At 37.0% G+C, this 21,431-nt stretch overlaps 1 protein-coding gene and 1 long non-coding RNA gene across 2 annotated transcripts in view; both read right to left on the minus strand.

Moving 5' to 3' along the window:
• LOC114920333 (uncharacterized) overlaps positions 1-6,063 on the minus strand; it is a 63,831-nt gene extending 57,768 nt beyond the window's left edge. The window contains exons 1-2 of the long non-coding RNA XR_003808658.2: positions 5,802-6,063; positions 5,674-5,728 (exon numbers count right to left, since the gene is read on the minus strand). This is a non-coding gene — a long non-coding RNA (uncharacterized lncRNA). The remainder of the gene's footprint in view (positions 1-5,673; positions 5,729-5,801) is intronic.
• A 4,717-nt stretch (positions 6,064-10,780) lies between these two features.
• On the minus strand, positions 10,781-20,948 carry lnpa (limb and neural patterns a). The gene is made up of 14 exons (XM_020634432.3): positions 20,841-20,948; positions 19,694-19,784; positions 18,612-18,711; positions 18,182-18,223; positions 16,084-16,271; positions 15,933-15,991; positions 15,793-15,833; positions 14,479-14,562; positions 14,329-14,380; positions 14,018-14,236; positions 12,802-12,907; positions 12,470-12,540; positions 12,003-12,158; positions 10,781-11,791 (listed from the first exon to the last, which is right to left on the minus strand). Exons 3-14 carry the CDS (start codon positions 18,636-18,638, stop codon positions 11,619-11,621), a joined length of 1,218 nt encoding a protein of 405 aa, XP_020490088.2. The 5' UTR covers positions 18,639-18,711; positions 19,694-19,784; positions 20,841-20,948; the 3' UTR covers positions 10,781-11,618.
• Positions 20,949-21,431: the final 483 nt, after the last annotated feature.

Below are 21,431 nucleotides of genomic sequence, written 5' to 3' on the forward strand. Positions count from 1 at the left end.
CTCCCTGAATCCAGATGCTAGTAAGCCCAGCTTTATGACAAGAGGTATAGCAGTCCCTTAAATGAGCAGTATTTAATAGCCTGGATTCAAGTGTAAAGGCTCGCTCCCCTGTGAATTACTCCAAGAACCTAATTACAAGTTTCATCATCAATCATAAGCATTATTTATTCAGCAAAATGAATTTCTAATTAATAACTGATGAGCATTATGGCCTTGAAGACTGTAAAGCAATTAATTATGGTTGGCAACAGGGAATATCACAGTAAAAGACTATCTGGCGCACAGTCACAGCACAGCAGTGCCAACAGGCTAATGTCCACAAAGAAGAGGCACTGGATTGTTGTTGTACCTAGGCTTTATTGAGATAATTACTTCCATGAATGTTGTCTGGGGCTGTCACCCTGTTGGCAATGTCATAAACACTGAAAAACAGTATACAAATTTTGTTAAATGCTGCTTTGAACTGCCATCTCCCATGTTTTGTGCTGCCACCTTCTTTGTTTTGTTTTTGTTTTTGATTTTTCTCAGACTACAAGAGGACCCAGAGGGCTTTTCATGCAAGATCCTCTAAAAAACCCTTATAATAATAATAATATAACAGACTCTTGACCAGTTTTATAGTGACGACAGCACTTCAAAACATCAAGCTACATTTGCTATTTCCATTTCTATGGTTTCAGAAGAAACTTTTCTAAAGGCTGCTGCTGTAATCCAGAGATCATTATAAACATCATATCAATCAGTGACTCATAACGTATGTGAGTATAAGTAGAAATACAACAGTACAGTCAAATCTACTGTTCATTGTACCCTACATAATGGTATTGTTATAATGTTGTGATAAGTTCTTTCTATTTCTGCATTTCACTCAATTTGTATGCAATGTTCATTTTTACAACTGGACATACACATTTTAAAAATGTTACATTTATTGCTATTAGGATGAGGGAAAGATGATTTACATCATATGTATTATGTCTTATGTATGTCTTTGTAACTATGGTTCAAAGCGAGACCTGATGCAATGTAACTTTTATTGTGTTTGGACTAATGAATGTTATTGTTAAAAGCTGAAGAAAAATTAAAGTTTGGATGTTAGATTATTTCAATATTACACATTGCATTGCAAATTATCAAAACATTTTTGTGATGCATTGTTCTGCTGTGGTTCATCTATCATTATATCACCATTTTTGGAGTTTCAGTAACTGCCCAAGTTTTTTGGAGGACTGAAAATAAACAGTATTAACCTTATGAAGCGTAATTTTTAAAATATCAATGATTTGGTTTGGTGATTTTTTTTTTAATGCAGGCATATAATAATAATAATGTCATACAACGCCAATTAGAAAACGTTATGACATATCTCCTTCACTTTCTTTTTCCTGAGTATGTACAAAATGTAGAGGCAAGGATTTAAATCAGTGATACTCAACAGCTCTCGACTATGAACCCTCTCGCTATGGCTCTTTAATTCCTATTTGCAAGAAAAGTAAAAGAAAAAAAAGGGAAACATTGTCAGCAGAATTGATACATGTAAATCACATCAATCTAATACCAACCTCAGTTGTATCAACCAATCAATCACAATCTGTCCCCGGTCTCGTGCTCTGTTTTCTGGTGAGCGAGACAAGTGCAAACTCACTGGGATAACTGACACAGAACGGAGCTACAACTGGCAAAACAACAGCAGAATTGCAAGTATGAAGAGGAATACCGAACATTTAAAGAGACCTGGGAACTCAAGTCTTTCTTCATGTCCAATCTAACTGCCTGCTTTGTGATAACGTAACTTCACAAAAGGTCTAATTTGCAGCACCATCACAAAAAAAACAAAGTTTAGGCTAAATTGTGCACCGCATGTTCTTCTTTGTTTGCAATCTTTGCTCTTTGCTGCTGTAACACTGTACATTTCTCCGTTGTGGGACGAATAAAGGATTATCTTATCTCTTATCTTCTGTTCACTCTTCCACACCAATACTAGTGAAAGAGCTACAGAGGTATCCTACAAAAACTGATTAAAAACGTGAAACTATATAGAGAAATAGTGACGGATTTCATATCTCTACATTGTTTCCTGAGAAAAAAATCACCTGAAACGAGAGGTAAAAAAAAACTTAAACTTTCTGACTACTACTTTTCTCGGCTAGGAGGGCATCCGATGTTACAGAGAACAGCTGCTTCTACATTTATTGCTGCTGCTATTTTTAATATAAATCTGTACATATATTTTTAAACATGTCTATTGCTGCTACTGTGAACAGTATATTTGTATATACATAACTGTATATAATATCCTTTGGTGCTACCTGCTGCTAGAATCTGAACTTACCTAGGGGAACCTTCCCACGGATTTAATAAAGTTCCTATCTATCTATCTATTTATTGAAAATATTCTACTAATAGAAACTGTCTTCTGCTGGGTTTGTCAACATTGCAATGGATGAAAGCCTGATTATAAACAACATGCAACAATTACTCATCTTTGTCTGAGCAATCGACAGTCATTATGACATTACAGAAGAACTGCTTGACATGGTTCCGCTGCAAAAATGGGCATGGAGATCAAATATGCTGTAATGGAAGTATCAGCAAAGTTTGACATTGGACAAGAAAAAGTTACCACAATCACAACTGATGGTGCAGCATTTCTTGGATTGTGGCTCTTAAAAAAATATTTTCCTTCAATGTGGCTTCCAGAGTAGGGCAAGGTTGAGCACCACTGATTTAAATGTTTATGTAGCAGTTATAATAATAGGATAATACTTTATTGATCCCCAGAGGGGAAAGTTATTAAGCTACATTAAACTGATCCTTTTGGGGTACAAGTTATAGGGCAAGGCTATAGCATTTTTGCTGTAACTATGGGTCAAGCACAGATCTGTTAAAAAGGGCAAGAAGTAGAGCAGTGTATATCTTCATCCAGCCATAACACTGAAATAGACATAGTATGTAAGATACGCAAAGAAAGTCAAAATAACGACAATAAAAATAAAAATAATTCATTTTAGAGATTGTTTCAAATCAGCAGATTTTTTTTGTACATTTGTGGCAGGTTTTTCATATTAATCTCACACACAGTACTGCACTTCCCTGCACAAAACAGAGATGAATTGAGTCATGCATGGTTGTTTGAGCTATCCAGAGTAAATGTAATAAATGTGCATGACTGTAATGCTGAATGCAGCATTGTCTAAGTGCATGTATGTGACTGTTTTATTGGCTTTTAGGCAATATAGGATTTGTGGAGGTCTTTGAATTAATTATCAAATCACTGTGATCTTTATACATATTAAGTGTATCAGAGTTGTATTACTTTAGTTTTATTGAGATATTTTCATTAAACTCATCAGTTTCTATTCAGTATTTGAGAATTTTGGGGAATTCTTTCCTAAAGATTTTTGGCACAAAAAAATATATGTCTTTTGCGTATTTTTGTCATAGGTTAATTAATTCTCGTTAAACACATTTTTTTCCAAAGACAATTGGAGTCTATGCTTTATGCTTTCGTCTTTCATATATTTACAATCACAAACGTGGGGGGAAAAAACAACAACCTTTGAAATAGTAATCAACACATGAATCTCGTAAAACATCATTATTACATCTCTTAACCGTCAGATCACATGTACCATGTTTCCCTTATTCACCTGCACTGGGTAGCTCCTTTATATCTGTAGTGCATTGCATTGTTGCACCAAAATGAACTTAAATCCAAACATGATCATGTTCTATACACTCTAAAACTGACGTTTTGTCATATAATATGTCATTAGCGCTCCAAATCAAGGGATAAAAAAACTAAAATCAAATAATTTTGAAAGAATTTATATTCGAAATGTGATTCATGATATTTGGGGATCACAGTTTATGCATCACAATTTGTATCTATCAGAATGCTACCAAGAGGCCATGACAGCCACGTGGAAGAGAGGGCTGAATACTCATAACACACCAACATCAGGGTTTCTACACCAAGTCAAGTTTACTAATGTTAGTGTCAAGAAGTCCTGCCACAACACAGCTTTTGTGTCCAATGTCAAATTACAGAATATGTTAGACAAGACAACCATAAAACATGGAAAACACAATGCAGTGTTTGCATGTACTAGTTCAACAATTATAATTATATAAATTTTAGTTAAAGGAGCCATATGTAAGATATCTATTAAAATAAATCATAAAATTACCTTATTGTCAGACATTAAGGAAAAACGCTATGTTGAAGTGTTGTCTTATCTAACAACAATGCAGCACCCCCACACAGCCATTTCAGACGCCCCTCAGTTTGCCAGGCAACAGGTGTCGCATCGATGGAAGCAAGCAAGCGAGCAAGCGAACTGGTTCATATAATGATTCTACACGATCTAAAAAGCCTTGACTTTTTTCTAATAAGCTCCACAACCATCAACGTTGTAAAACTAGGATATATAATGGAGATACTTTTGAAAAATGGAGAGAGGTTAGAACGCAGTAAGGTTTCAAGACCGATGCAGAGCTGGATAAACACTGAAGCTTCAGTGTCCACCACATGGTGACCTGTGTGAGCATCCACTCAAAGGGGGGGAAGCAGCACTCTCCAATGTTTTCAAATTAGACTGCAGTACACATTTTAAACGCTAGGTGTCAGAGTTACATATTTCTAATTTACAGTACATTCTTCAAAACTAAAAGCATAATGAATCTTAGGTTGGGAGCAAAGAAAAAGCAGTCTCAAATTCAACACAAGGATTTAGATTCTAATTGGACATTTGATTGTAAGCTGTGGGTGGGCAGTAAGTTTTGACTTTTTGTTTGTAAACTTTTTATTATTCTTTTATCATGAAGGAAGTATTGTTTTTTATCGCCTTTATGTGTATGAATAAATTGTTTGGTCTTGTTATTATATTTGTGAATCCAGTTTACCTCAAATTGCAACCCAGGGGACAGACTAAGTATTTGAATTGAATTGAGAAGTGAATCGGAACGCATAAAAATGAGTGCACAAGGCAATTGCAAAAATAAAAAACAAAAATGTATGTAACTCTGTACTCATTTCTCTCTTGTCATTTGCTAAATTAGAAAACATATGTAAAACTTAGAGGGGACACTCAAGTAAGCAGGAACAATTAAAGTGTATCTGTTATACACTGCTAAAATTGTCTTTGGTAGAGTGACACAATCAGCAACATAACTACCAAACATGTTTTGTATTGATCCTGGGGACATTTGGGCTACACTTCAACTTAATCCATACGGTAATTACTAATTCTTGTCCTCTGAAGGCCAGGCAGTTTTAATAAGCATTTAGATTGATCTCAGCACTGCAGCTTGAAGATATGGTGTCCATGCTGCTTCAGGTATCTCTTAAAAGATCAAATACAATCCAATGGATCCCATTGGAGTAACAGACTCATGAGTTTGTTAAACAGTGCTGAGTTTACATGTTTAATTATATTCTAGTGCAGGATAGCAAAGGACTGGGAGAGATAACCTGGAGTCCTTTTTATTCTGCATTTAAACTGGCCTGTATGTACAACCCATATGTATGTTTTTTTCTGCATCACAAGCTCTTTATACAGGCCCTCGGGCCATATGTTGCCTTTTACAAGATAGACCATTTCTACACTGATAATATAACCCCATGGTGACGACAGACATTACTTTCTGTATAAGAAGTTTTTGGACACTTACTGTATCATTGCCCGGGCAACTTCGTAACTCGTGTTGATTCGCTGACAGTCTGCTCCTATGGGTGAAATGAAAAGGATAAGTACACCAACAATACGTAAAGCTGTTCAAGTTAATTTAACTGAAGTTACCATTTAAGTTGTTTCCTGATACCGCCCCGCTGCGTCATCTGTTGAGCTGACCGAGCTGACCTGTAAGCTAGCTAGGTGGCGTGGCACGAATTGTCTTCCTTTAAGGGATGCTTCTTCTCTCCTGACCCGCTAACACAGCTTAGCCTTCATTTTAATTCAACAGTTCCTCGGTTTGATAAATTACATGTTTACTTTTATCAGAAATATAACGTGAACTAACTTAGAAACCACTTTATGTTGACAACGTTACTCAGACCGTAGCATAACGCAGAGTTTGCGTAAATGGGCGTGTCCTGATACAGTCTATGGTCCTGATTGGATGTGATGCGAGCACAAATCCCGCCTTCTCGACCTTTAGAATAAACAAATGTAGACTGAAAAACAAATATATGGGAAGCTTGTTTTTAAAGTAGGTGTCAAACATTTGTAACAAACCCACTTAGGCTACATCCAGTATGTATTACTGAATATTTTATATATATATTTTAAGTATTTAACCTCTGTTATTGTAGGTTATAGCTTTAGGCTTTTAGTTTTAAACTCCTCAGCTTTTCATGCCACTTTCTATAAGGACCTATTTCTGATTTTAGCTTACCTTATCTTTTTGTTTTTGAAGGATGCTAAATCGGTTTTAGGTAATATTATTATTATTTTAGATCATTTTATTTCTAGCCTTCTATGCATGTTGCTGTGTTTCACGGCAATATTTATACACCATGTAAACAGTTCAAATCTAGATTAAAATTGAGTATTTTTACATGCTACATACACTGAACATTTTGTGTTCCCTGATATGTTTATTATAATTGCATTTCCCTGTTATTTTAACGGATTAAACGTGGTTGAAAAATTAACTAGTTTTTTTTAACTAGCCAGAAGTCAGCAGGTCAGTTCATTATACATTATTCCACTTTTACAGCACCGCCAGCTAACCACTGAAAGTAAATAGTCTATGTCATCCTTCAAGATGAGTGAGACACATAGCAGAGACAGGACTGTGCACATCCTATAACTGTCCTTCTCTGCAGGTCTTCAACACACACACACACACTGGAAGCTCTCGTCTTTCCATCTGGTAAAGTGGGCCGTTGTGATTGATTTGTGGATTTGCGCCCTCTTTTTTTCTCTCCATTTAAGTGAAATAATGTATGGAAGCAATCTGGCGACAGACATTTTGGAAAATCTATTTGAAATCATTTCAGCTGAAGCCATGGCAGTTTGTCTTCTTAGGGGAGAGGAGCAAAGTATAATTGTCTGCAGTCTAGTAAAACACAGTATAACTGCCATCACACTTGACTGAGCTTATAGCCAGCCAGTCCCATGGCCTCTAGAAGATAGAGCAGTTAATGTTCCCTTTTATTTTAGAGGATATGTCACTTGTGTCGCAGATTTATACCATGATACAGCAATTTTGTCCAAACAGATGGATAATGGTGTCACCAGCAAAAAGCCCTGTTTTTATTGAGTTTAGAGCATATTGTTTAGATAGGGCCCTGTGTTGAACATCTCTGCCAGCGCTTTCTCTCTTTATCTCTCTAATCTTGCCAGTATTAGATTTGATCATTTTTGTTTGAAGGAGGAAAATGTGGCTGTAATGGCTTCCTAATAGCAAACACAGGGGATACAAATCCAGAGACCCTGTTCTGTAGTGCTTCCATAAGCACCACTGATTTATAGAGGTCTTTATGACAGAAAAGAAAATGATCTGCCGCAGGTATAAATCAGGTGAGGAGAAGGAAATTGAACTTAGATATCATCTTGTCAGATGCTTAATGCTCTTCCTCCTGTCACATTCGATAGGACCAATTTGGAGAATCCTGCAGAGGTAAAAAGAAGACAATTAACAATGACAGTGTGGTAATAGATGAAGCTATAAAATGAACCTGCTGCCTGCAGGATGCTTTGTATGATTTCCACATGAGGTAGTGGCACGGGTGTGTTGTCTTGGCCTTCCATTTCTACCCCTACCTTTTCTGTTTACAGCAGTTTTGTGAACATCTCCACAAAAATATGCAAAACTTTAGTAAAACAGCAAGAAAACAAAGGTTTTTTTTGTCATTTACACTGCTCTATAGCTGAATTATGCAACTTCATATGACAGGACTTGTAAATTTAGGTTATTGATTTTGAGGGTATGTTATATCCTAACGCTACATAAAATTAATCAATATATCAATTGTCAAGCACAGAAATTATGCATGTAGAGGAGCATTAAAAGTACAAACAGCCCAATAAATCATATTCATTTGAAGTGTTTTAATGCTATAATGAAACACATGTGTATCATGTCTGTGTTTTCTTTCTGAAAGTGTGCCTTCCCCAGTTTAGCATTTAAATAACAGAGGACTGTTTGCCCTAATAATTGTCAAACTGTGCAAGTGCTCAAACAGATGTCATCGCTCAGTGGTGTAATGAGTTCAAGATAGGACAGAGAATGACAATGCTCTCTGATCCCTGAATGTCACTCTGGTATAAACTACAGTGCAGTGCTTTATTGTCGGCATCATGAATTCAGCCGCATGCATTCATGGCTTTGACAGATAGAACACGAGGGAGGGGGAAAAAAATGGAAAGCCATCCATCCTGAGTGTGTGTGGGTTTCAAATGACTTGAATTTAAAAAACTAATTTCTTGGAAGCTGATGACCTTTTGTGAAAAGCTGCTCAACTTTGTCAAGTGCCAATTCAAGCCTCGAGCAGCTAAAGAGCTCCGGTAATAACCAGAGATCCACTGCTCGGGAAGCATCGCCCCTCGCAGCTCATCAAGGCAGGCTCTTGTATCCTCTAATTTGATTTTAATGCTTCTCTGAAGGAGATTGTGCTCTTATTACTGTGTAATGATGCTGTTGTCAAGAGCCAATAGTGATGTCTGATATGACATGTTAACTGTTTCTGTGACACTCATCTCAGTGTTTTCCACACCATCTCCACTGCACAATGTTTTTTGCTGTGTATATTTATGCCTTTGTTGTCTTTCTGTTGCGTTCCTCTTAGAGATAGAGATAGACAGAAACAATGTAAATCTTTTAAAACTCCCTTCCTTATTAACCCTGTCTGATATGGTACTTTTTTTCGTATTCAGTACAGTAGATAGAGCATAACGATGAAGGTCTTTCGCTGAGATGAGGAGAATTTTGAAGTGCTCACGCTCGGGGGCAGCAAATGGAAAAGTGACAAGCCTGGTGCACTTGTCTATTTTACTTATTCTGTGCCTCTGTTTCATATTCCGCCTCGCACCGTGGGGTTATTTTCCTCCAGGGTTCAGGAGGGCACGCTCTTTCATTTCTTCAGAAAATTGTTTCGCAGGATTTCAATCTTTGGCTGCTAGATATGACAAAACACAATATCAAGAACACTTATGTTTCTTATCTGCCATTTTTTCTGGGTATAAATAAAAGATCAGTATAAATTTATGTCAAGTGGCCTCGAATGCACATGTGAGAGATGAGTATGAAAAGAACTATGAACCTTGGGACAGCACCACTGTACATTTTCCTCGCTTGCACAGAATTACCCTGGCACTGGGGCTTTGTGTGTCATTTGTCATCCTTGAAAATCAATTAGTGTTTCCATGATAGCAATTCAGACGTAATCCTAAGAGAGTTTGGACAATTGGACACAGAATCCTGAGTGCATCTTTTGTTGTATTTCTTTTAGATGTACTTATAAGAGGTTTAGATGAGTCAATTAGGGGCTAAGATGTCTGCAGTATGAACACCCTAACAAGAGAAAGGGCCAAACTAAAAAAACTGATGTTCCCACTGTTTACCACATAAAAATGACCTAAGGAGTATTTTTTAAACTTTAATAGAGTCAAGATCAAACCATTCTGTTTAATCCCCAGATCCCTGTCTATGCATGAAATAATAAAGCCGAAGAAGAAAACTTATAGTCGAAAATCCTGCAGACGGATGATAATTCTACTCTCAAGTCCAAAAAGTCAAAAACAATTCTGTTTGGTGGAATCAAACATAATACTCAAACATACATTTTGAAACCACAGAAGCAGAGATCTTTGGTGATATATTACTTATGAGGATGCACATGCATGCAGGCTATACTGGACAACCTCCCAACAGTGTAAAAAAAAAAAAAATCCAAATGTTGTCCTATTGATGTCCCATTTTTTTCCCAGTTTGGCTCTTGTCAGAGGTCAACCTCAAACAGCACACGGTGGAATCAGGCGTTACTGTCGGTGTCACATTGATGCATTACAAGGCCCGGGAGGTCACATCTCTGTAAACATACATTATCAAAACCCATAGAAGATGTGGGCTGTTGACCTCACCAATAGTTTTACGGTTTATCTTCAGGGGAAAAAAAGGGTCATGTGATGGCAGCAAGCAAGTTTGTAGCCGCAATGACTTTCTTGTTGCAAATGAAGAGGGTCAAGCAATCAAGACTGGTTGGTCTCCGTGTCAGCACCATTATCTTACGCTGTCTCAAATGATCAATGAGCTAAAATAAAATGATCACAAGCTAAAATTGGCCTGCTAATGAAAACGGACCGTTTAAACATGCTCCCTGTTTAGAAGCTGACCAGAGGAGAAATAAAGCAGGGATTTAAAATACATGACATTATACAGGAAGCAGGAAAATATAGGAGCAACACATTTCTTAATCTTTTAATCATATTTTGATGTTCACATGGAATATCTTTAAAATTCTTTCATTTTAAACTCAGCACGTCATGTTTCTAACCTCATTGTAAATTATATGGTATTATTTCATTCTGTTTTAATAAACATTTTTACATCTGTATATTGGCAGGTTTAGTAGGTTTAGTTTGGGTTTTAATATTTGTATATTTAACTACTGATATTAGGCATCTTCCCAGTTTGCTCCAAAGGCTTGCTTTGTTGCACTTGTGCAGTGACAATAAAGGTATCTTATCTTAAATGTAATCTTTTTTTTTTTATTTGGAGCAAAATCAGTCAAATAATTCCTGACTTTATCCCTATATGAAAAATAACACATCCCTTTGTGTAAATTTTCTGCAAAGTTTATTTATTATTCATACAGCAAATGGATTCTGACATTCAACGAACACATTCTGTCTGTAAACACTTAAATGACATTACTGTCTGTATGTAAATAGGTTTCATGTACAATACTCTGAAGCAGACGCTTACATCTTATAAAAGGCACTTTGGGCAGGTGAACAGTACTGGCATAAATCTCATTTCCTCCCTTTAAGCAATAAATAACTGTGCAGTCCTATCATTGTATCAAGGTTGTGTAAACATGTTTTAGCACTACCGTGTAGCAAAGTAGCCTCGTAAACACTGTCATGAATGGCATAGCATTACAGTAAACTATTAATAAATAATTTCCCATAAATACAATTTGATTTACCCACAAAAGTTATTGTTTTGTTTCAGCGGTTTCAAATTAATTTAGCTAGAATCATCCAAAAATATTCCAAAATAAATAAAATATGGAAAATATAGACAACATTAACTTTTCCTGTGATATATGGAGATTTTTTTTGTAACATCCATACCATCTTAATCCTAAACGCCCTCCATTACATATTGTGAAATTGGGTTGGACACATCACCATACTGGATAAGAGGATCGTTTGGTGATGCTACCGAATGCCATGCTCTATATATTTCAATTCATAACTACTGTGCAGGCTATAAAAACATTTCTCAAAAGAAAAGGACATTCTGTTCTGTAAGTTTAAAAGAATAATCACATCAGATGCTGGTTTATTCCTGTGTTATTCCAACTCACGGCATTAGCTTACAAGTTAACTGCTATTTCTTCAAAGATCCAGTATTACAAGTGTTGAAATCACTACACCACCTTGTTTTTATTCCACCTCCATGGCAGACAAATCTTGCTCTCCATCAGATTTTTCTGAGGGTGGCTCTTGTGACTCTGGAGTGCTCTGGCTGTCTGACGCACAGCTGGGCTCTGTGGTCGTTGGTGTGTCCGGCCCTTGGGGGTCTGTTTCAGCAGAGACGTCAGCAAGCTTGCTTTTCTCTATAATTGCAGATAATGGTTCCATTTAGATGTGCATAGATTTACAACAAATATAAGACTAAAGAAGGTCGGAGAAAGACAAATACAGAACTACAGAATATGCTAAATAGTATTTAAATGTGATTTTTTTTAATGTTCTTTTATTGGTAAACCATCAATGACCACTACACTTCACAGGTCCATATCACATGTAGACAAATCCTGCTCTTACCTAAAACAGAGTGGTCTTCATCTATGTCAGCAGCAGACGCTGGTAAGGGGGCATCAGATGACTCTTTCTGCTCTCCTGTGACCTCGGGCAGTCGGGGTGCCTGAGGCCGGGTCTTTCTCGCGGGGTTCAAGAAGTAACAATATGCGCATCGGAAGGCTGAAACAACACAAATAAGACATATGGTGTATGTCATTTTGCATACACATTTTCAAACAGACATGGATTAATATACATGAATACGAAGCGATGACAAAAGATGCCTGAGAAGCATAAACATTTCAGATTGATGTGTAGCACTCGTTTGCATATTCAATCTTGTTGCGTTTTTGCTTACAAGGGTCGCTAGTGGCAGAGGCATTTAAGAGCCATATGATATACTACACTGCCAAATGCTAGAGGGCAAATGAAGGCAGTGTTTGATGGTGACTGACAAAGAGTGTTTGTGTTTGTTTCTCACAAAGTCTTACCAACGTATTCAAATTCCTCCTTTAATGCCATGCCGTTATGGGAGAGACACTGCTGACATATGAGAGCAAATCTATAAGAAAAGAAAGAAAATGGAGTGATGAGAGCATACTGAGCATCAAGATAATTCACTGTTAATCGTTGGAAATGATTCTCATTTAATCATTAGCTACATAAGGAATACATAGTCAGTTTCCTTTATTTAGTTCTTGCATCAGAATTCATTTATGGTACTTATCCAAAATCATTCCAAGGTAGGAAACTGTCCATACAACACGTTCAAATATGTAACTAGAAAAGAGAACGTGTCCAGTGAAAAGCAGAGATTTTGTACCTGTTCTGAGGGCCATCGCCAACAAGATACTCGATAACTCTGTCCATAGCGCCTCGATCCCTTGGGAGCACGGGTCTGGCCAGGGGTGGGCCTGGAGGGTGCATCCCTGTTAAAGCACAACATCAATGGCTGTTAGACACAGTCTGAAGTCTTAAACACATTCTGCACCGCAAGCTGGCCCGCTTACAGTTAAAGCTCAGGGAAATTTTGAGGCTGAGACTCACAGTTAACTGCACAAACCATGATGAATTTTACTCGAAACTCTACCCCTTTATTCTTAATGACTGAACGCTGGATCTCAGTTGCAAAGCACGTCCAGAATCCCTGCTGTTTTGGCGAGTAGTAATTAATATAATCTAACATCAAGAGCAATCATAGGAAGATGACTGGTCATTTCTGTGAGACTTGGCAGAGTCTTGGTATCCTGCTGGTTATTAATTTACCAACATATGGAAACTCTGTGGTGACTCTTTGTATCAAATTGCTTTTCACTTTCAATTTTCCACAGAAGAGGGTGATAACATCAAGTCGTGTAAACCATTTGTGAGGTGTTCCCGATGCCAAAGGCAATTTCACCGAGCATTAAAAGACATTTAGTGAGATTCCACCACTATTGCCCAGAGAACAAATGCAGGTCTGGCTAATTAATCATAGTTAATGTAATCCTGATTTGTGCATACTTCACAGTTGGCATTCCACATGGCAATTGCAGCATGTGGCTTCCTCTAAAAACATGTTTTCTTTACTGTTTGCACTTACTTGCATCTTCTATTGAGAGTTCATAGTCCAGAAATAATTCACATTGAATATTCAATCCCTCTACACGCCACAGATGTCATCTGTTTCTAACAACTGTTCAAGGGAAAATATTAAATGGTGTTGGCTGGCTTTTGAAATCTTTGAAAGCAGCTTTAAATGTAAGGAAAAAAGCATCATATCCCGTATGTGAATATTCTGACTATATTTAAGTTTTGCCTACTTATAATTTTAGTTCACAATTATTAACTTGTTTGAAAGAGGATGAACCTTTCAGTAAGATATTTAAAACTACATTCATATAATTACCCATTACAACTTCTGTATAATATATACCACCTTTCTGACAACACACACACCACAGGGCCTTGAGCAACTGGGGACACAGAGCCAGGGAAGAGTAAATCACACCTTAATCGACCACATTATGATGTGGTCCCCCTGTGTGCAGGTAACTCACCGATTCCTGGAACAGGTGTTCCAGGGGTCACAGGCCTCCTCATCAAGCTCTGCTGAGCAGCTATAGCCGACAGGCCCCTCTCTGGGGGTCCACCTGGAGCAGAGTGGGAAGATCGGCCAGGATAGGTGGGCCCAGAGGCAAGAGGAGGGCGTGTAGCAGCTCCTCCACTATTCACCACCAGTGTGGGGGTTTGGGGGATGACATTGCGCTGGCGAAGCTCTAACACAGAAACCATTGCAGGAATTTTAACAATATTCAAACTTGGTGAGAGAGTAGGAAAAAGAATGCACCTCTTAAGAACTTATTGCTACCTTGTCCTGGTTTTGGAGTCATCTGTGGTCCAACTGGAGTGGATTCCAGCTCCTTTACACAAAACAAGAGGATGTTAGATCATGTTTTTCAGTATGGAACACACCTACATAATGTTACATTATCTTTTAAATGATAACAACATAACTCACCATTTTTTTCTTGGAATCAGGATCGAATCTCTCCAGAATCATTTTAGCATTTTTATACGTCTCAGTTTCCATAACTTCTTCAAGCTGGACAAAAACAGTCAAAAGAGATATGAAGAGAAATGCATTTTTCCAAGACATTACTCAGTGAAATTATTCCTATAATGGCTCCTTTGCAGAGTAATCATTAAATGATCAACTAATATAATTAATAGTAGTTTTATAAACACACATCAATATCTCACAATCACCTACCATAACATTCAAAGTTCACTTGACTGAGAAAGCCTGAAGTTACCCGACTGTACATCTTCATTTAAATCATGTACTAAACATTCCTTAATGTTTACATTTAATATGAAGAATAATTACATTCACTACTTCGATAATGGAGAGTGTGAAAATCCATCAGCACTAATTATTGAAAGTTATTAGACTTGACAGAGGATGACAAGCAATTTCTCAGATTTATTTCTTTCCTGCACTAAATGCTATTAATTAAAGCGATATTAGCAGGGCGGGTTAAGTCACTGTACCTATAAAACACTGTCTGTATAGATGCTATATTAGCAAGTATCTAGCTGGAAATGCTGAGAGCATCATTATGACTGTTCTTATATTAGCAAATAAAGCCTTTACTCCACGAGATACAAAATTACAATTAGTTCCATAGAGATGAGGAGATTTAAATTGTTTCTCTCATTTTTCTGACCAGTGTGAGACTCACATATGAGCAATTGTTTTCAAAAAGGTCGGTTGGTTGATCTCTTTAGCTGACAGAGTTTTTTTTATTACCTTAGAGAGAAAATCTCAAGAAGAAACAGGTACAAAATAATTAAAAACCATTAAGTTTGGGATTTAAATTAAAATGTGTTTTTTCCATCTCGAGGACAACGTACACTGGTTTGTAAAGCTCCCTTCCCCGTCATATTACAGCTTTTTGGCATAAGAATTATTCTTTGAAAGTGCAAAATGTGCAGTGCTTCATCCTTAGTCTTTAGAAATATGCTATTGTATATATTATATTTCTAGGTCTTGTGAGTGTCCCAAAGATAAAAACAAGAAACACTTTCTGTGCTCCAACATAAATCCAAACAATGTTTTTATATTGTCTGTTTTTATGAGCCATGTACAGCAGTTTGATTGAAAACACTTTATAAATAGATAAAATTATTAAAATTATATATATATATATTCATTGATTTGTAGCAGCAAGATGCTTCGCTCTTACAGGAAGTTTTTATTTCCGGTCTAAGCAAAACTATAGACCAAACAGAATACTGTATGAGATTGGAAAAACATAAAAGAGTTACTTACTATTTTCCTTTTTTGTGCTTTAAGATCCTCTAATTTGTCATCTGAAAAAAACAAAAACGAACCAACACCAATTTCAACATCAAATAATCATTATATATATCTTCTGTAGAAAACAATAAAAATGAAAAGAATAAGCTTACTATTTTTTTCAGTTCTCCGTGAAAAGATAATTATAAGTAGTTTTCGAAGTAACCACACTCTAAAGAAACAAAGGGGAACATGTTACACTGTAGAGAGATCTTTGAGAAAATGTGGAGCAATGGATTTTAAAAATATATCGTATGCCCTTACATTAAAGGAAATATTAGAAAGGGAAGAGCCAATATGAGCCGCCCCATCATCTGTTCAGGCAGGTACCAGGAATACACCACAATACACATGATCAGGTAGAGCAGAGATGAGTAGAGAATCAGCCGCCCAACCCATATCTTCAACTGCTTCTGATACTTCTCACCGTACTCCTCAAGGGTCTGTATTTCCTGGGAGAAAAAAAGAGTTTAATACATGCACTGAGCTTATGTTTTCAAATTCTCCAAAGGTCCAAAAGTAACAGTAATATATATAATGTGGAGCAAACTATTAGTCAATTTATTGAAAATGGTAAGATAAAACAAACACAAAATAAAAAAGTATAAGTGATAAAAAAGGGAACAAAAACAACAACAAAAACAAACGGGATCCTCAGGATCCTTAGCAACAAATAAATAACTCAAATAATATAGTTCATGGTTAAAGGGATAGGAAGAAGTTGAAAACTATACAACACTTTGTGTTTAACACAAAAACACAATGCACAAGCTTGAACTGTAACATTCTGCTTTGTCTACATGTCAAAAGCAATAAAAGATAAGAACTTCATTTATCTGATGTATTTAAGTCAAACTCAGTTTATTGTTTGATCGTCCATTTGAAAACTTAGTATGACTTTGGATACTTTTTGCATATTTTGAAATACACAATTCACCCAGAAAAATGTTGATAAGTCAAAGTCAGTCTTCTTGGGAATATAATATTGTAGCTGTTCTGAAATGATTGTTCTGAGAAAGTGCCTCTTATTCTCAACCATAGAATCATTATTGATCATTTTTACTTTCACTTTACTCCAGTAGGGCTTGGCCATCATGCTTTATCCTCGCCGTGTTTTCTAAGTCACAATGGAAGTATTTCATGTCTTTAAATAGATGCAAAGGAAGAGAAGTCCTTTTGGATTAGCTGTAAAGTATATTTACTGTAAATGCACAGCCTTCAGGTAGAAAAGCCAACTATAGGTACATAAATGTAATTAAGTATCTCTTTGAAATTAACAAATGACTCATTCAGGGTATTTTTTGATAAGCATATATTACACCACAGGGTAAACCAGGCTGCACCATCCGAAAATAGTGTGCAAACAGAATGGGACCCACTCTGGTCACTATGGTTCTGCTGTAACATGTGTGTCTGTCACTCAAACACTGGATAAAAAGATCTCACAGTCAGCCCTACAGTACATAATCAATGTGTCTGTGCAGTCCAACCATGCACAGGACATTTTACTGTAGCTATAATCAACTTTAATAAAAGATCAAAGTATTTTTCTAAAAGAAACTAACAGGCTTGAGACTCTTTGCTTCATAACTTCAATGCCACCTGACCTCTTCAGTTTAGTGTCTCGAAGGGCAGGAGCTGAAAATAACCTTACACTAGCTTAACAGTAGAGGAGCACCAAAGCTCCATCAGACAGCTAATGAGAAGCTGATGTGGCATTCATTGACATATCTGATTACTTATGTTAAAAGGTGCACGCTTATGAAACATATCTGCCAGAGCTATATTACTTTATTAGAAACAGGCTTAAATGGTCTCTAAGCAACAGTGAAGTAAATACCGGTAAGCAATATAGACTTCCTATACATGCATCCCTTATTCTAAATTTTTGCCATACCATAAGGCATACATACAAACTATCTAAAAATGTTAATTGAAAGATTTCACCTTTGTCTGAACAGAAATAGATCACTGTGCATAACCCTAACCCAAGTACTCCAAAAGATGCTTTGGGCTATCTAGACATTAGCCAGAAAGGCCGTCTGTGAGAACCCAAATGCTAACATGTGAATAAAGAATGCCGGAGAATTCAGAGCAACGAGTAAGCTGTGTTGAAGATTTCTCTTCCCTTTAGAGCTTGCCTGGTTCACTTCATGTTTGAAAAGGCAACTCTTGAGGGTGTTGGCCCCGACTCTCCAGCCACTGTCCGGACACAACAACTCAACAATGGGGGTCATCTGCAAACTTGGAAGCACTAATCCAGGGGCATGATGTACTAAATAATCTACCTCAAATTAAACATAAACAGGACACAAGAACATAAAGAGAGGATTGTTGAAACCTATCTTAAGGTTAAGCATACCTTATCGATCCCTTCCAAAATCTCCACAGTGGATGGTTTAGCCTGTAGGGCAAACATTGTGAAATACCAGTCAGCAACATGTTGAAAAAAGGATCTGGAAAGTTCCTGTTTTAACTTCCTACTTCTGCACATTTTGTGTATGCATCATGAGTGTTCTTCTGTTCTTTTTGTAATTCAGCTTGCCTATGCATGCCAATGAGACAAGGAATGAGAACATAATTGTGGTTATGTGTATACATCTTTCTAAAGCAAGTAAACATTATTTGTGCCTACAGTTTGGATTTACAGACCTACATGTGCATCAAAAACTTCATCACTTAAAGTTAAGCAAACTGATTAAAATCTCGCTCCTTTACTGTACCATATGACTGTAGTTTTTTATGCAGCATAATGTAAAAAGCTCAAATTGATGAGGGTATTGGAAACAAACCTTCCACCGAGAGATGACAGCCCCCATATTGATGAGGGAGTGTAGGATGTTCTGCAGCTGAAACCCTCCTTTGATTGTCTCTTGCAGTACAGCTCTCCACCTGTTGAAAACAGTGGCTGACTTGAATATACACTCAGGTAGCAGTTTATTGTTTACATACTATAATGAGGGCTTTCATTCAGAGGTATTTGAGAAACTTCGATTGAATTTCGCCCTTGGAGGTGGTTTGTGAGGCGGATTTATGAGAATCAGCTTATCTTATAACCTTCTAATGAAATCTGGAAATTCTAACTAGTTTGTTAAGTACTGATGGGACTTAATGGAGTGCACAAAATAGTTGAATATACAGGAACCCATGACGCAATGCAACAGAACCACAAATTACTACCGAAAACAAGACCTTTTACATTTACGCCTTTAAACAGTTAAACCAGAACCAGAACAGAATCCAGTACAGAGCTGTTAATATGCATTGCTTTAGACACGTGTACATGTTTGAGTGCAACTAACCAGAAAACTGTCTACATGCGAAAAGCAGCACACACTAGTTGAGATTGCTTCATACATAACCTTCAGAACTTCACTGGGACCCCTCTGACAGCTGTATATCGTATTTTAATTACTTAAACTTTAAGCAATATTCTTATTACATCTGTGAAGTGCACATAAACACTCTCTTTTTAGCCCTAGTAGAACTGTTTTATATGACTTTGCTAACTTGAAATAGCAAACTTCCTCTCATTGTTTCCGAAGGCAAAGAAAGTACATATCGAAACAACGTCATTTGAATTCAGAGGCATCTCAGCAGCAACATTACAAGTTATATAACTGAGACTGTTTTTAATGTCCGTATTTCAAACAATGTTGCAGTTAGCATTCGCGCGTCAGAGCTCACCATGGCTAGCTGGATGCTAACTACTGCTCACACTGAGGGTTAGTGCAGTCCGCCCCTCAGCTCACAATGATAACACCAAACTTTGCTAACTTAGTCGATGCTTTTCATAAGCAAGAGTAACCTAATAAAACACCTGGAAAGTGAATGAATCACAGCCCCGTGTTTTGAAATACAGTCGTGTATTTACCTTGGCAGGAGAGTTGTCCTGTTTCGACAGCCTGTGGCAGACTGGACTCACTCTGTCTTTAGACAAGATGGGGGAGTGTCCACTCAAAGAGCTGCATGGAAATAGACCAACAGGGTCAACACGAAAACGTTTAAGCTTTAAATATTATGTTCAGCACTTTGATACCTACTTTTACTGCTTATTATTATGAAACACCGTTAGCCTTATCGTCAAGTAGTAGTTGTAAGTGAACGGTGAACTTGTAATTAAAGCAATGGTTGAAACTGACTAAAGCCACAGCTCCACAAAAAGTACCAGGAACTTATTTTTAAGGGACTTAAAAGTTCCTTGACTCGTTTGCTATTTGTGTTTTCACATAGTTCTGAAGAAGAAGAAGATTCATTTCTATACACAGTTCTATTTGTAATCAGGGTTATAGCTAATGCTTCAACAGGCTTAGTATTGTATGGGCGTGGATATCAGCTGTATAATGCAATCCTGTAACATATTGGCTATCATTTGTCGAGAAAATTAATCAAGAGCTTAATATCCATAAACAGACAGCTGCATGTACACCCAGCTATCAAATCAGTCAAGGAAGTAATCTTTCAACTCTCACTATATTCTTGTTGCTCGGGTTGCTAGCTCACCAGTAAGGAATAGTTGAGCACACAGAAAAGAAAGTTTTGGGCCCAATGTCCCAAATTGTTTATTTGAATATCCAGTGGCTCCACCAGATGACCAGATGCAAATTAGCCTTTGCTCTCAGAGGCTAGCCTATATATCCAGGACACATCGATAGCTAATTGATTCAGAGATTACATTAAGATGAGACAAAAAAAGTTTGAGTTAGATGAGTGAAAAAGTCAAACCTTTTTTAAACAATTATACATCGGTTACACCTACATTATTTTGATCAATAAAAGTGATCACAGCATAGTTATATTATCATTTATTAGCATATCCCCTGCAAATAAACATTATAGCCCTTGTTTATTTTATCAAATGCCATCTCTCCTGTCTAAAATACTGACCTTACTAGTTTATAATGGTGAAACTGGTAGCCACTACTTCCTGAGAGCAATGCAAAAATATTTAAGCATGGTATAGCAACACAACCAGACAGTCAAACTTGCTGTAAATCTTGTAAATGCTGGGAGTACTCAACCAATCATGTGGATATTCAGTGCGGCAAAACCCATCAGCAACTCCGAGATTAGTTGATGCCACTTGGGAAGCATCAGCATGTGCTGTAAGTCAGTGGCATGTGCTGTGGCTGATGGCAAGCCAGAATAGAGGAGCAGCAGTATGTGTTGCAGTGGACTGTATGCCTTGTCCGTCACACCAGTACCACTAATCGTCTACCACCAGCATGATGCATATAAACTAAAACCAGTGGTCTCACTTTACGACATGCACATTTTAATAGGTTTAGATTTTCTGTCTTTATTGACAACGTAAATGCAACATAGTGCTGCTAATGAATGTACAAGTTTCTCTCCTCTGTTTTTCATGTGTATTCAAAGTATGTCTTTTAGTTATCTCTGTGATGACGGTAAAAACAAAATAATTGACATATACTTGCCCATGATACCAGTAAGCTCGTTGAAGAGCTTATCCCATCTATCTAACAAGGTTAGCCTATAGCCATCGTAGCCAGTCAGAATAATCGATTGCAGAATTAAGAGTGCGATCCGACTTTGCATCAAAGATCATCATTTATGATTTTTTTTAACTGACTCCTGAGTCCATCAATAAA

The sequence above is a fragment of the Labrus bergylta genome, chromosome 13 (assembly GCF_963930695.1).
Source record: "Labrus bergylta chromosome 13, fLabBer1.1, whole genome shotgun sequence".
Taxonomy (NCBI): domain Eukaryota; kingdom Metazoa; phylum Chordata; class Actinopteri; order Labriformes; family Labridae; genus Labrus; species Labrus bergylta.